General features: G+C 33.5%; 1 protein-coding gene across 1 annotated transcript; it reads right to left on the reverse strand.

Annotated features, from left to right (window-relative positions):
• Positions 1 to 1,621: 1,621 nt before the first annotated feature.
• On the reverse strand, positions 1,622 to 15,680 carry LOC134272874 (cytochrome c oxidase assembly protein ctaG-like). Its single transcript, XM_062755043.1, has 6 exons — positions 15,574 to 15,680; positions 13,592 to 13,922; positions 13,158 to 13,307; positions 12,858 to 12,983; positions 12,680 to 12,721; positions 1,622 to 2,081 (listed from the first exon to the last, which is right to left on the reverse strand). Exons 2-6 carry the CDS (start codon positions 13,919 to 13,921, stop codon positions 1,923 to 1,925), a joined length of 807 nt encoding a protein of 268 aa, XP_062611027.1. The 5' UTR covers position 13,922; positions 15,574 to 15,680; the 3' UTR covers positions 1,622 to 1,922.
• Positions 15,681 to 15,863: the final 183 nt, after the last annotated feature.

Raw genomic sequence — 15,863 nt, forward strand, 5'->3', positions numbered from 1 at the left:
CCCAAGGATACTCTGTACCATGTCTCATTGAAATCGATTAATTTTTCACTAATTTGTAATTATCTCCCATTGGAAGAGGATGTGTCCATTCACTTGAATAAATTTGAATCATCTTTACCCAGGGACACTCTGTACCAAGTTTGGTTGTAACCGACCCAGTATTTCTTGGGAAGGAAAAGTGAAAAATTTCGACAACAACGCCAACAATGACAGAAAACGAACAAATTTTGATCAAAAGAGCTGAGTGGAAAATATAGTGGAAGTATCTTTTTCATACAAGAAAAGCAAGGCCATAATAGAATAAATCTGCTGATGAAAACTCAGGTGAGCACTTTAGCCCATGTAGTAGGCATGTACCTCTTGTTTTCTCATATATATATATTCCTATGCAAAACTTTGATCCTGTATTATGGCCCCATGAAGGTTTGGGGTAAGTTTCATTTTTCTGGATCAATAGTTCTCGAGAACAGTATCATTAAGGACAGATGATACAAACATAAAAATGGATGCCTAGATTGGTATATATTTTTTGGCATGCAAATGATTCAAATGATAAATTTCTAGAATATAAAGAAATTGTAAACCTTCTGTGATGTTCAAAAGTCTGCCCTTCTGAAACCATCCTTATTAATCTATACAAATATTTTTCACTTCAAATTCCATTTTTGTGCAAATTTGAATGAAAAATTAAAAACTATGCGGTGAAGGTTATTCATTTTACTCATTTAAACATGACCCAAGTTGTTATGTTCAAATTCTTTGGCAAAAGTTTGTTTGTATCATCTGTCCTTAAAAGTTACCAAAAAGTATTCAGTTTTTCTTAATTATCTACCCTTGAAACGGGTAATGTTTTTTCGTGTGAAAAAAATAATCCTCTTCGCCAAGATGCTTTGTTGCAAATTTAGTTGAACTTGTCCCAGTAGTTCTGGGAAAGAAGGTGAAAATGTGATAAGAAAAGCTCACTTGCTTTTTCAGCTCAGGTGAGCTAAAATATTACATTCATTTAAGGTATTTCCATCCTCCTATGATGTCATAGGTTTTTGCAAAACTGTTATTATCGGTAATTTAAATTCATACCCAAAAGAACAAAGTTTTTAAAAAAAAAAAAAAAAAAAAAAAAAAATGATTTTCAATAAGTGTAATGATAAATATTGTTAAATATTAGAACTTTAAAAATGTATATTTTCATTATTAAATCAATTATTCTATCTTTTAAAAATTGTGACAAGGACAATAACTCCTTCTCAGATATCTTCATTCAGACATTTCTTTTTTGTACTTTTAATGTAAAATAGATTCCCTAATATTCACATTTCCAAATTATCTTATATGTAGCAAGTATTTTGGTACTCTAAGCATCAGAATTATGCATTTGAACCAGTTTTTACATAATATATACAATATTGTTTTCCAAAAAATTAAGATTTTTTAATGTTGAAATACACTCCTGATTATTTATGTCTCCCAACTCAAATAATATGGCGACCTATATATTTTTTGCAAAAATTGGTAAAATTAAACTATAATACATGAAAATAAATGCAGTTTTTGTTCTTTGAACCATTAAAATTGTAAGGGTGGAAAAACCTTAATTTTAAATGTCATAATTAAGAATCAGTCATTCAAAATTATCACAGTTTATTTTCTATTTTAATTTTTCAGACATAAAAACAAAGACATCTGTACATTGACATAAAACTCTTCCTGAAGTACTATCTCCATAAATCTGACATTCTCTATATTTGACTTATTATATATTTTCTTCCATTTAAATGTCTGGTGAATGGAGTTCTCATTCAACATGAATTCACAGCAACTCTCCTATCATGACAGGAAAAAGCTTTAGTATCCACTGTTCCACATGATTTAATGTAACACTTGTCAAAATTCCTGGAGTTCAATAGGTCAACTGCATTACTTTGCTATGCACCACCAGAGGGCATGATCTGCTGTCCTGGATATTTAATTTCCTGATCTTTTGATGAAAAGAAAGTGTATGATAACACAATGTCATCAACATTAGCCATCCGCGGATCATCCAGCAACTCAGGGTCAAGGTAGAAAAACACAGGCATCTCCACCTGAAAGTTTAAAGTATATCAATAATATGTTTAAAAAAAAAATGAATTCAAAAATGAAAAAGGTGTTGGATTTATGAAGAATAACTGTCTTTAAAAATATTGATTGTAGTAAATTATACAAGGATGTTTTTTATTCATCCATCTTTGCTTTTCTTTTTATTTAATGTATATAATGTATTCTAAAGAGTTAAACACACAGCATAGAGTTTTAAAGTTTATCAAAATGCAATACAATGCAATGAAATTTTATCTTGTACAGTTGAACTGGATCTTTTTTGTGAAAACTTAAATACCTTTTCATAGTTCACACTAAGATGTACTATCATGATTAAGATATAAAATTTGTTCAGAATCAGTAAAGTGTTTTCAAATTTTCAAATGTTCTGTGACAGATAATGGGGACACATTGAAATACTGTATACAGGGTTATTTTCGCCTCTCAAACTTGCAGACAATTTTACCCCACTTTAAATTCACCCAGTCACGGTTTTATTTAAGAAATTATACTGTATTCTTTGAATTGGCCAAAGGAGGGGTAGGGCGAAAAGGACAAAAATAAAACGGGGTGAAAATTTCCCTGTATACAGAAGTTTGTTCTGTGACAGACGATGGGAACATGTTGAAATAGTTTGATGTAAAAATTGGAGTGAAGCAAGGTTGTTGCGTATCTGGATTTTTATTCCTGATAAAAATGGACCGATAAGTTCAGAGAAAAATGAAGAGATCAGCATACAATAGGACTTTAACAACAAATTGAAAAATTATTTTGATTTTACAGATGATGCAATTAATACAACTTAAAATAACAAATATGATAAAAGAAGCAGAGAGAATAAGGCTCTAGTACAATGTCAGGAAATCAAAAGGTTAGAATAAATGCCAGAAACATACAGAATGCCAGAATACATTAATACTAGAAGGAGGGGGAATGCAAGAAATCACAGATTTTCTTGGGGTTTAATTTTCATTGTTTTCGAGGTATTAAGAGACCCACGAATTTATGTCCACCAGAAAATATGAAATTTTACCTACATAACTACTTAACAATTCTTCATCCACAAATTCAAATGCCAACAAACCAAGAATTCTATACAAACCACAAAAATTTGACCCCTTGAAAATATGTGATTTTACAGTACTTTAAAAATGAACACCTTGCAAGAATCAAAGAATTATTTGGGAATCAAAATCTGGGAAAATGAACAAGACAAAGAAGAAAATAATCTTTGGCTAATAGACAGACACCATAATAAATGCTTAAGAAGGATAATGATGAAAAAATGTAAGATATTACAAGAAGTGAAGGCCTATTACAGAGAACAAGGAAGGGATCAATCATTGAGGAAGTAAGAAGAAGGTAGAAAAAATCCTCCCAATAACTGTATTAAACATAGCAATAACGTGGGCACTTAAAAGAAGAAGAAAGCCTGGGTGACACAAAAACAATAGGCACCGCACAGTAGAAAGGAAAAGTGCTGGATTGCAATCATGGAATGCCAGTAGCCAATAGAAATTTGATACTTGTTAAGGCAGTGTATGCCACCAGGCACAAGGGACATATAAGTAACAGGCTGCCTAATAAAAGTCCCCACCAAAACAGCTTTGCTTGATCTCATCTTTATTTGATACAGAGGTGGTTATAAAGTACTATAAAGTATCTATATGTCGACATTAGAGCAGAACAATCACATTGACCTGAAAGCTTAGGAAGACCAGGTGAAATTGTGATAATATGACAAACTTTCATAAATCTTGGGAATGTCCATGTTTCTTTATTTGAGCACAATATTTCTGATAAACCTATAAACTGAAACTTGTGGAAACTATGGAAGAGAAACATATTTTTGTTTAAGGTTGATAATTAATTGAAAATTTTCCTTTAGAATGAACTTTTTAAAATTAGCTCATTCTAAAGGAGAACGCCAGCAAAATGAAGAGAAACAAATTGAATCCTGTGTCATAAGATCAACACATGGTTAACCATATAGCTATGATCTTAATAAAATGCTCCACAAGAAGAATTAATGCTGCTGATATAAGCAATGTTTCAGACAGGGAAGATTTATGGTGTCATCAACTCCTTCCAAATTGTCCACCTCTGAACAATCAAACACCCCCACCATGTTCTGACTTTGCTTGTCACTGGACTTGTATGAGAGGACATTTTTATTAACACTGAATCTTCAATTTGATTATTCTACTTCTATTGCTGCATAGTAGATTTTGTTCGTAAATATAAAATATATAAGATTTTCTCATTTTTATTAAGAGAATTTGATCTTTAGCATTTTCCATTTTCTAAATTAAGTTTTTTAAATATCTTTTTCATATTCAGAAGTTATTGCAAGGGTATTTTGAAGTACAAGATTTGCTTTTAAAATAATTGAACCAATATAATTATAAGTAATATTTAAATTACTAATTATAAAAAGTATATGTACATAATTCATTTATAACTATTATTAATGACATTTATGCAAAATAATTCAACTGACTAATGCAAATTATTATAAATTGAAGGATATATTATAATTTGCAAACAATTATAATAATCATATTCAAGTATAGCAGCTGTAGACATCTATTTATTGAAGTTATCAAAACAAGTGTATCAATCGAACACGTGTTTATCTACTGCATAGGAAAAGTGTCGGTCTGATTGGATTTATAGAATACCTGTTCTACAGGTATTCTGTTACACAGGTATTCTGTTAAAGCATGCACGCTTTAGCGTGTGTAAGATTTAAATGCTATTCGAAGGCTCTTTCTCAGCGCAGTCAGACGTTTCCCTGCCCACCCACCCTCACAAGTATCATGTTTGTTTTTATCAATTATATGCTTTTGTTTCGTAAATTGGATGAGTTGTCAAGATGGAAAGATGGAAATGTATATTTTGTATTAGTCCAAAAAATAACATGTAAAATATAAAAATTGTAAAAAAGCCATTAAAACGTCAGATTTTTTGGACTAATTTTGTATATAATATTAAACTGCATGCACTTACAAGAGCACTTCTGTACCAACCTATATATGTGTTGTTATTTATCTTATAAATAATTTATGTTCGTTTGAGTGGAAACGATTATGTTATGGTGTTTCATACAGGAATAATATGAATGACAAGGTACAAAGTTAGATAACTGGTATTTGACTCGGTTTATTGCAAACATAAACAGGTGGATATTTGGTTTGTCTATTTAATTATTGACAACTTAAATCTTCATCATGATTTTTTCTTTAGCCTTAGCTGACATAAAAACCTCATACATTTATTCAGATGGTAACTAATTTAAGCTAAAGGGCATACCCGGTATCATATTGACTATAAGAACCACTCCATAGACCACTTGGACAAGGAATGGGGGGGGGGGGGGCACTCCAACTCAATGCTAATATGTTCAGGCATAATTGACAGCAAATATGTTAAAGTGCTACCTTTTTTTTGTGTTCTCCATAAGCTGTAATATGGTACTTTATAAATAAAAAATTAGTCCTCCTTTTATTCTAGCTCCCTTAAACCTCATTGCAGGTGGAAGAATAATTTGAAGCAGGAAGATTTCAATGAAGGCAGAGTTATTTCTAAAACATCTATGTGATTGGGCAAATTTTAAAAGATATAATTATTTAAGGTACAATAAATGGTATTTGAAACTTTAAAATGGGCAAAGATAACCCTGTATATGACCAGTATTCATTAGTTTTGTTGCTTGTCAAATTACATAACAATTTACTGAACCATGATTGGAATTGTCTAACAAATACATCTTATTTCACCTGTTGTGTATGAACCATCTATAGATGGTTACATCTATTTACCTATACAGCTGTAACATCTGTCAGAAAGTAATTTGTGAGAAGTAGACTCAAAGAACATGGCCAGATGAATGTTTTTGTTTGCCTATCATAACAAGTGAGTACACTTCATACACCTGTTCCTCATCAGGAAGTGATACATACAATGTTTATTCCAAGTTATTACTTATTGGCCCAGTCAACATTTTGTGATCTATACAACCAAGTAATCTGACTATCAAACAAAAAAATATATGGGAAAAAAATCATCTTGACCTAATTTTCATATCAGGACACTCTTAAATGTGCTTAAGCTTTCAAAAGAAGAAAAAACAGCGGAAAAACATCCTTAACCTTCCTCTGTTAAGTTTTTAATGATAGTCACTCAAATTTCTCATCCAAAAATAATTCATTTGAAGATCAGATTGATTTAATTAGAATGATTACATTCCACTTAATCATGTGAAATAAATTCTGTCCATAAGGCTTGTGATGCCACAGACAAAGGCTTTGGTACATTAAGCAGCTGTTTGTTACAGTCAATAGCTTACCTCCATTACATTTCCTTGTAGCTTTATTAATGTGTTCTGGGTCTTTTATCACAACAAATTAAAGTTTGATATCTATAACTAAGATCTATAAAAATGCAGCAACTGAGGCTGATTTTTTTTTTTTAAACATCACCTATAAAGGTTATTCATATAACATTTGAAAGACTATGGGGCTTATGGGTAGAAATACATATTTGTTTGCAAAGCATTGCACAAATATGCTTGACATAATAAAATTTTAATCACCAAGATTATGAGTGTCTTTCACTATCTAACAAAGAACATAGGTAATCAGAGATTACAGAGCTCACCTCAACGAATGTTGTCTTTAAGTAAGGCAAAGTCACACAATTAACCAACAAAAAGTATACATTCCAAAAATGAAAATATTTTTAAAAGCAATTTTGATCTGATACTTTGAAATAGACCTACATAAAAAATTTAAACTACTACTTCTTCAATGTAATGAAAATCCAGCATCTGAAGCAAATTTGAGAGTTTTCATCTCTTGATGCAGCATTTGTGCAAGTTTGGTTTATACAATGTTATATAAGCCTTATAGTTTTTGGTAATAGACCTGCAACCATAACTTTTACCTTGTCTATTATCTGAAAAATGTATGTCCAATTCAGCATCCGAAGCAAGTCCATTAGTGTGCACCAAAATTTTAACCTATACACTCAACTGGAAAATGTAGGTCAGATTCAGCATCCGAAGCAAGCCCCGTAGTATGCATCCTTAGATGTATCATCCATGCAAGTTTGGTCAACATAGGGCTTATAGTTACTTTGAAATGAAACCCACACCAAAAACTTTAACCTGTTCACTCAACTGGAAAATGTAGGTCAGATTCAGCATCCGAAGCAAGCCCGGTAGTATGCATCCTTAGATGTATTATCCATGCAAGTTTGGTCAACATAGGGCTTATAGTTACTTGGAAATGAAACCTGCACCAAAATTTTAACCTATACACTCAACCGGAAAATGTAGGTCAGATTCAGCATCCGAAGCAAGCCCGGTAGTATGCATCCTTAGATGTATCATCCATGCAAGTTTGGTCAACATAGGGCTTATAGTTACTTGGAAATGAAACCTGCACCAAAAACTTTAACCTGTTCACTCAACCGGAAAATGTAGGTCAGATTCAGCATCCGAAGCAAGCCCGGTAGTATGCATCCTTAGATGTATCATCCATGCAAGTTTGGTCAACATATGGCTTATAGTTACTTGGAAATGAAACCTACACCAAAAACTTTAACCTGTTCACTCAACCGGAAAATGTAGGTCAGATTCAGCATCCGAAGCAATCACGGTAGTATGCATCCTTAGATGTATCATCCATGCAAGTTTGGTCAACATAGGGCTTATAGTTACTTGGAAATGAAACCCACACCAAAAACTGCACCAAAAATGTTAACCTGCTTCAAAAACATTAACCTGGCAATTCCTTTGCTGAAATTGCAGCATCTGAAACTTTGTCTGGTACAATAAAACACACTAAAACCATCTTCCATGCATGTCTAATCAGTATAGGACACAGAAGTAATTAAAAAGAAAACTGCTCCAAAAAACTTAACCTTAACCTGGGACGCCGACCCGACACCGACACCGACGCCGACGCCGAGGGTATCACATAAGCTCCCCCCAACTTCGTTGAGGTGAGCTAAAAAGGGGTCAGTTATGAAGGCTTTTTTCTTCTCCTCAATGAATCACATCAATACAAATTTTGCCTTTTGGTTCTAGTAAGCCACTTTTTTTTTTTTTTTTTTTAGAAATATTCAGATTAAAGGTTGTTAACATTAATGAAATAAATCTTATAGACATAGAAACCATTACAACATTTACAGAATAAATCTCTTTAGATGCTGTCTGTTTGATAATAGGAGCCTGCACCAGTTATCACTCATACTTATCATTTCTTAGAAACCCAAAGTGACATCTGAAAGGAAAATTCAATATTGTGGCTGGTAATTTTTGTGAGATAGGCTGAAAGTTCTGGTGTTTGGTACATGGTATTCTGAAATGATTCAGACAATTTTAACACACAAAACAGAGAGGCTGAGTCACACATACACACACAAAGAAACGACCTTGAAGTCTCAGAATGAATCCGTTGAGATCTTTTATTGGATGAAAATGTCATTTTTTTAATTAATAAATCAATGTTCTCTTAACATGATTTTAAAAAAAACCATTTAATTAATAGTCTTAATGCTCCTGTATGTTCAAATACCACGTACTGTTGCATTATAGCTGAAGTAAAATTATTTCAAATACCTATATATCTATGAATTACTTTCACCCTGGTATAGTTATATGATTATAGATAATTTTTTATGAATTTTGTCACCATAACCTGATAGAGGAGGAATCTATTTTTGCCTTCAATCAAATTAAACTACTTTGCCAAGTTTCTATTTATGAACAAGAAAAGGCATGGATAAAGTTGTTAGCACTTAAATTATATAATTTCTTTTTATTATGAAACCTTTAACCAGGATTTAATTTTTTTTAAGTATTTGTCTCCAACAGATCTGATTTGAAAAAAACCCAAACCAAAGATGCCTATATACATGTACTACAAAATTATGGTATATACATGTATATCCCATTGCTTAATAGGTAAAGTTGGATGTCACAGAAGACCCTATATGTAAATCGGTTTTACGAGCTCTGGTCAGTAGCCCAATGTGATTAATGACTGACATGAATCAGCTCTGATGAGAAGATGTGTCACCTCTAACTGTAGAAACGGTCATTGATGTGGTCAGCCAGAAAATGTTGGTCAGAAAGATGCCAGGGTCAAGGGATGTCCAATCAGCACAATAGATTTATAAAGGGGGATGAAATCAATCGGTGGGGAAAAGCTGAAGAGTCAGATTTCATTTTCGACGCAACAAAGCTGGCTATTCTTGTGATATTACAGCAGGAAATTGTGAGTCATTGAACATGACCAATATTTGGATAATGAAGGCAATTAGAAAGAGTAAATAATATTATTCATGCATGAGTTATCAGGCAATCCCTGACAGTGCTTGAAGTTCATCACTGATTAATGAAAAAAAAATGCTCATATCAAGATTCTTTGTTTAAGATGAATACTGAAATTAGGAAATGCTAATTTCAATACCCAGAAAATGCTATAATTTTTAATATCAATTTGATTAAAAAATTTAAAATGGTTACATTAAAAATCACAAAAAATTTATCAGTAAGGTTATTGTCAGAATCTGAGCTTGGTAAAATGGTTTGTCGAATCAGCCAAAATAAAATCATGTACAAACTGCACTTGCTAGTCTAGCTGGCTCATTGAACCTGTCAACAGGGTAATGCAGACGTGAGATGGAATTTTTATCTGTGTCCATCACTTGAGAAGAAATCAGACAGCTCCAATGGTTTATTGGGGTCAAAGGGCATTGAGAAGTGCAGATTGAAACAAGATAAATTATCAGCTGCTTGGCACGTTTTGTAAACAAACAAAAGGCATGTTTCTACAATGAACTGAATTGTATGCCCAACATAACCCAGACAGGTATTTATTGCCATAGACACACATTCAGATGAAAAATGAACATAGCTAGCTGGCAATTTCATTCAGATGTCTATAGAGTCTGCATGTGCCTTAATGCATCATTAAATGCATGCACACACATGAAACTCTATTTAGAAGCATTTTAGAAGCAGATGTAGTCCTGTGCTTAGTCATCTGTAGAAAACATCTGGCTCGATCTCATTTCAGTGGCCATAGCTGCCAAAGAAAGATAACTCAGTCTACTTTTAAGCTTGCTTTCAGATTTATCCTTCTTAAAATGAATGTATCAAAAATGAGGACTCCCAATAAATAGTACAGTATGTGTCTTTTAATATCCATTCCTCCGTCTTATGAAGTAGAAAGAAAAAGGCTTAAGAAAGGCAACTCCAGATATTTGGGTGAACATTAAAGAAGTCAAAATAATTTATGTCATTACAATGAAATGATAATTGTATTTTATTTGAAGCAAATAATCAAATAATTTGATACAAAATGATTTAATATCGTATAAGGGGAAATTTTAGTGAGACGCAAATCAAGCAATATGTCCTCAAAAAGTGGATTTTTAGTGAGATGTAATTTTAGGAATTTCAAAATGCTCACTATAGAAGCTATTACAAATAAAATGTGATTAGTTGTTAGCGATATTCAATTTTAACAATCTCATACCCTCACTAATATTAATGCCCAAATTAAATCCTTGCTAAAAATTCTGCTTATGTTGTATTCATGTTACTACATACATGTATGAATATTTATGATCACTCACTGCAAGTACATGTATGAAATCTTGTAGGATGGTTAAAGTAGATTTTTAAAAAAGGTATCTAACTCAGAAATTCTGTTGTGGGAAGGTGGTGGTGGTGGTGGTGGGGGGGGGGCTTTCTTTAACTTAAAAAAAAAAATTGGCATATTTTCTTTCCTTTCAAATGCTAAAATTCAAATTACAGCAAACTACAGCAAAAAATTCTAAGAATCCCCCCCCCCACACACACACACTATAGGCCTTTAAAAGAAAGAGCAGATTTCTGTAACTCAGTGATTTATATTCTATCAAACATTTTCTTCACATTTATCATGAAGAAAAAATAAAGTTACTCAGGGGATACAAAGATTCATATTAACAAGTCAAGATAGTTAATGTTGGGGGTCACCTATTTACGGGCCCTGGTCAAAAGATTATGAACATTGATGTGTCTATTTAATTAACTTCATTATGAATAGAAAAAAACAAGAGGCCCATGGGCCATATCGCTCACCTGAGAAGCTTTGACCATTCTGTTCTTTACCAGATTTCCCCCTTGTCATACATAATGCATCCCCACCCTACCCCACTGATCATAATTTGGACATTTTGAAATCTACACTACCCCAGGATCCTTCCATGTGCTCATAAGTTTCAGCTTTTCTGGCCCAGTGGTTCTTGAAAAGAAGATTTTCAAAGATTTTTCCTATATATTTCTATGTAAAACTTTGATTCCCCATTGTGGCCCTACCCTTTCCCCAGGGGTCATGATTTGAACAATTTAGAATCTACACTACCCCAGGATGCTTCTACATAAGTTTCAGCTTTTCTGGCCCAGTGGTTCTTGAGAAGAAGATTTTCAAAGATTTTTCCTATATATTTCTATGTATAAATTTGATTCCCCATTGTTGCCCCGCCCTTCCCCAGGGGGTCATAATTTGAACAATTTAGAATCTACACTACCCCAGGATGCTTCCACATAAGTTTCAGCTTTTCTGGCCCAGAGGTTCTTGAGAAGAAAAATTTCTAAGATTTTTCCTATTTATTTCTATGTAAAACTTTGATTCCCCATTGTGGCCCTACCCTTTCCCCAGGGGTCATGATTTGAACAATTTAGAATCTACACTACCCCAGGATGCTTCCACATAAGTTTCAGCTTTTCTGGCCCAGTGGTTCTTGAGAAGAAGATTTTCAAAGATTTTTCCTATATATTTCTATGTAAAACTTTGATTCCCAATTGTGATCCCGCCCTTCCCCCGGGGGTCATGATTTGAACAATTTAGAATCTACACTACCCCAGGATGCTTCCATATAAGTTTCAGCTTTTCTGGCCCAGTGGTTCTTGAGAAGAAGATTTTTTAATGACCCCACCCTATTTTTGTCTTTTCTTAATTATCTCCCCTTGTGAGGGGACTTGGCCCTTTATTTTAACAATTTAAATTCCCCTTCACCCAAGGATGCTTTGTACCAAGTTTGGTCAAAATTGGCCCAGTGGTTCTTGAGAAGAAGTCGAAAATGTGAAAAGTTTACAGACGGACAGACAGACGCACGCACGGACGGACGACGGACAAAATGTGATCAGAAAAGCTCACTTGAGCCTTCGGCTCAGGTGAGGGTGAGCTAAAAACTTGATTGGGGGGGGGGGGGAAGTTGTGTATTACATGTATCATTTCACTTGCCAAAGATGGCAAAGTCCAACCAGGATTTGGACCTAGATCCTTCAACTGGAAATAGTGTCTTGACATATTGAACATGTTGCTAGCAATCATCATAACTGTTACAAATTATTATTGCCTTATTTCTATGTGAAGACATCAACATAGTACTGAATGGAAGAAAAAGGGATAAAAGGACCTAGAAACTCTTAAACTCCAAATAGATGATCGTCACACCCAAAGTAATCTGGCAACATATATAAATGAATTTCTGGCTACATGTATTTCAATGTAATCAAGATTTAAAGTTATAAAACTGTTACCTCTTCTCCTGGTTCTAACCTCTGTTCCTCGAAACAAAAGCACTGAAAAGGGAATACAATTCTTAAAAGTACATGTACTCTGAATATTTAGCAAATATTTGTTATGAAAATATTAATTCTGACATTGCTTAGAAGAATTATGTTAATCAGTACATGTAATGCCATTTATTTCTGATACCTGTATTTTATTGAAATAGTATCCAGCTTGCCAGGGAACTATGGTATAGGTAGAAATCCCTATGATGGGCTTGTCTGTGGGGTTTTTGGCTGTGTAAAATGCCAATGCAGTCTCTCCCACACGAACCTGTCACATTGAGAAACACATAATAGAGCCCAAGTATAAATAGTTACACATATTAACTATGTATCTTTTTTTCAGCAATATATTTGTCAGAAGTATTTTAAATCATTCTTTTGAAATTGCAAAACTAAGCTAGATTCCACAATCTACAGGAGTAAGATAGACAATATGGCGTACCTGTATCTCCTTTTGCTGAGGTTTAAACTGCCACTGCATCTGAGCGGATCGGTCGGCATTAAATTTGACTGTGATCACTTTATCCTGTGGTTTCATGGCCTCCACTTTTTCATTGCTTAACTTGACAGCCTTACCTCCTCTTCCAGTTTTCTGTATTTAAAAAAAGACAAAAACATCAGGCATATTAAAAGAAAGTAAAATGATGTCATTATCAGTGTTTGTTTGTATGAAGTGTCTCTAAGCATGTTAGACATTTTTAGACAGTTACCTTGATTAACTCAAGTTCACAGTATCTTAAAGTACATGTATTTCCATGGTCCCAATGTGAATGAGTTTGAAATAATGTGGCTTGACTGTAATATCTATCTAAATAAATCATATTAAATTTAAAAACAAAACATGATACAAATCCCTGGATAAATTCTTGAGCTTACCTGACAGAAGACTCGGTAGAGGGGAACAGATAAAATAGTTGCTCCTGTCATAACAATGGCCACTGCTATAGAATAACGCAATCTATCTGCTGCACCAGAATCCGACTTTGAAGACTGATATCTTACACAGTTTGTTAAAAAAGTAAGCTTGTGTCTCGGTTTATTCAATGATATGCTGAAGTTACTAATTGAATGATGAAAATTCCTTGGCACAGAATGAAAGTAGGAAGGTCCAGATAATTTAGACAAACATTTCCAGCAACTGGGAGAGTTTTTTGTTGAGTTGTTCACCACTGTTTTAAATAATATATTTCCTATGAATGGAACCATCCTGTTAAAAATAAAAACAAAAGCACATTCAAATTCTGTTAAAAGCTATAAAATTAAGTTTGATGGTGACAAGAACTGATAATTTACCCTGGTAATAGTCATCACTATAATTATGTACAGTTTTCCATCCAAAATTACATATTACTTGAGTTTTGAAAAAGAACTCAAGCAATGGTGAAACTTTTATACACAAAATCTTACTCTATTTAATGGCATGCTCATGCCCTTAGTGCAATTAAATTTTTTTAATATATATTTGGGAGTTCTACATGGTTTACTGTGAGGATTAGTTGTAATTGACTTCATTTAAAATTATTATCATCATTGTAAATCGTTTACTTATGCGCAAAAATCCAGTTTTTCTCTTGTCTTTCTGACTGATACCACTAAGTTAAAAATTTGAGAAACTTGACCCTTGATTACATATGTGGCAGTCAAATGGGTTCAGCTGTCGGTGGATTAAATGATATTGGTGACTTAGTAAGATCACACGAACAATAATATAAAATTTTGTAGAGACTGAATGCAAATGAGCAAGTACCAGTATATTCATTGAGTAAAGAATGAATTCTGAGGAAAATTTGTCATGCCATTCCCGCTTTACAATTAGTGTAACTCTGTCAAGGCCCAAGCTGATGTTGGGTAGTACATAAACTAAGGTCAATTGCCAGGGAAGAGCCTGGGGTGGTGGCCTCTGAGGGCCAGTCAGATTTCAATCACTTGTGGCCAGAATTAGCTTCAGGGGGCCGAATTTAAATCCCTCTCTGGTTCACTACATTTTTTAACCTTTTTGTTACATTTGGTGCCATGCTATGGCCAAGAAGTGACAAGTGAGAGGCTGCCAGGGAAAACCCTGAGATGGTGTCTTTCAGGGGACTAAGACCTTTAAGGAGGGAGGAATGGAGCAGTCAGATGAGTTCAATCAATAGTAGCCAGTCAGCTCAGTTGGTAGAGCACCTGACTGGAGATTCAGGGGGCCCAGGTTCGAATCCTGGTCTGGTCCGCTGCATTTTTTGCCTCTCCCTTTACACTTACAATGCTTTGGTTGTGTAACTATAGATAGTTTTCGATTGACCAAGAGTTACTTCCCGTTGGCCGCCATACTGGAGGTCCAAATGCTCATATTCCTTCATTGTTCAACCAATTAAAAATTTTTATATTTGCTATTTTGAATAAGTAATCATTATTTTTCTGAAGTATATAAATTTTTGGAAGCCTCCTTTATTTAAAAAAAATTATTTGATAAAGATTTTCCACCAAATATTTCTGTTATATTTTCTTAAACTTGGTAAGACAAAGAGGGAAAATCACTGAGTCGACCTCCAATATGGCGGCCAACGGGAGGTAACTTTCGCTAAATTCAGGCCTATCGAAAACTATCTATTGATTTCACCTTGATTGGATTTCGTTATAATTTTACTTCGTATTCTTTCTAAATTCTTCCCAACAAATGATCTATATTTAGACAGAAATTCCTAAGTAATTCAGATTTCAGCCATTAAAAATCCTACCCTCTCTGTACAACAGGGGGCTAATAAATTAGGAGGCACAAAATACTATTTCGAATTTCCTCAAATGTTTGCTTTAACTGCCAATCTGCATACAATATACCTCGCTGATTATTTGGGTTTAAAATATAAATCAATACTAACCTTAACGAATATTAAGCTAAATTAATTAAATGGTCGAAAACGTCACAGATCCATTACAAAATCAGATATTATGCAAGCCGCTTGCCCAGCACATAAGGTTGTTAAACCGGAAATAAACCAAATGAAACTAAACGCCAAAATCCACAAATTTAAAAATGCTAATTTTGGTAAAAAGAAAAAAAAGGGCCTCGGTTAAGATAAAAGGAAGACTATTTTAAACATTTTATACACATTTTCCACCAAATAAATTTCTTTTAAAACTTTCAAAAATTTTTGTGTATATTTGCTGA

The sequence above is a fragment of the Saccostrea cucullata genome, unplaced genomic scaffold (genome assembly GCF_032062105.1).
Source record: "Saccostrea cucullata isolate Sc308-1 unplaced genomic scaffold, CSIRO_AGI_Scuc_v1 ctg154, whole genome shotgun sequence".
NCBI lineage: Eukaryota > Metazoa > Mollusca > Bivalvia > Ostreida > Ostreidae > Saccostrea > Saccostrea cuccullata.

Excerpts from the sequence above, each read along its gene's own strand:
- LOC134272874 (XM_062755043.1), bottom strand. The coding sequence starts at position 13,921 with ATGGTTCCATTCATAGGAAATATATTATTTAAAACAGTGGTGAACAAC. Across the intron at positions 13,308-13,591 it reads TCTACCGAGTCTTCTGTCAG|AAAACTGGAAGAGGAGGTAA; the intron begins GTAAGCTCAAGA and ends TTTTAAATACAG. Across the intron at positions 12,722-12,857 it reads ACTATTTCAATAAAATACAG|TGCTTTTGTTTCGAGGAACA; the intron begins GTATCAGAAATA and ends TTCCCTTTTCAG.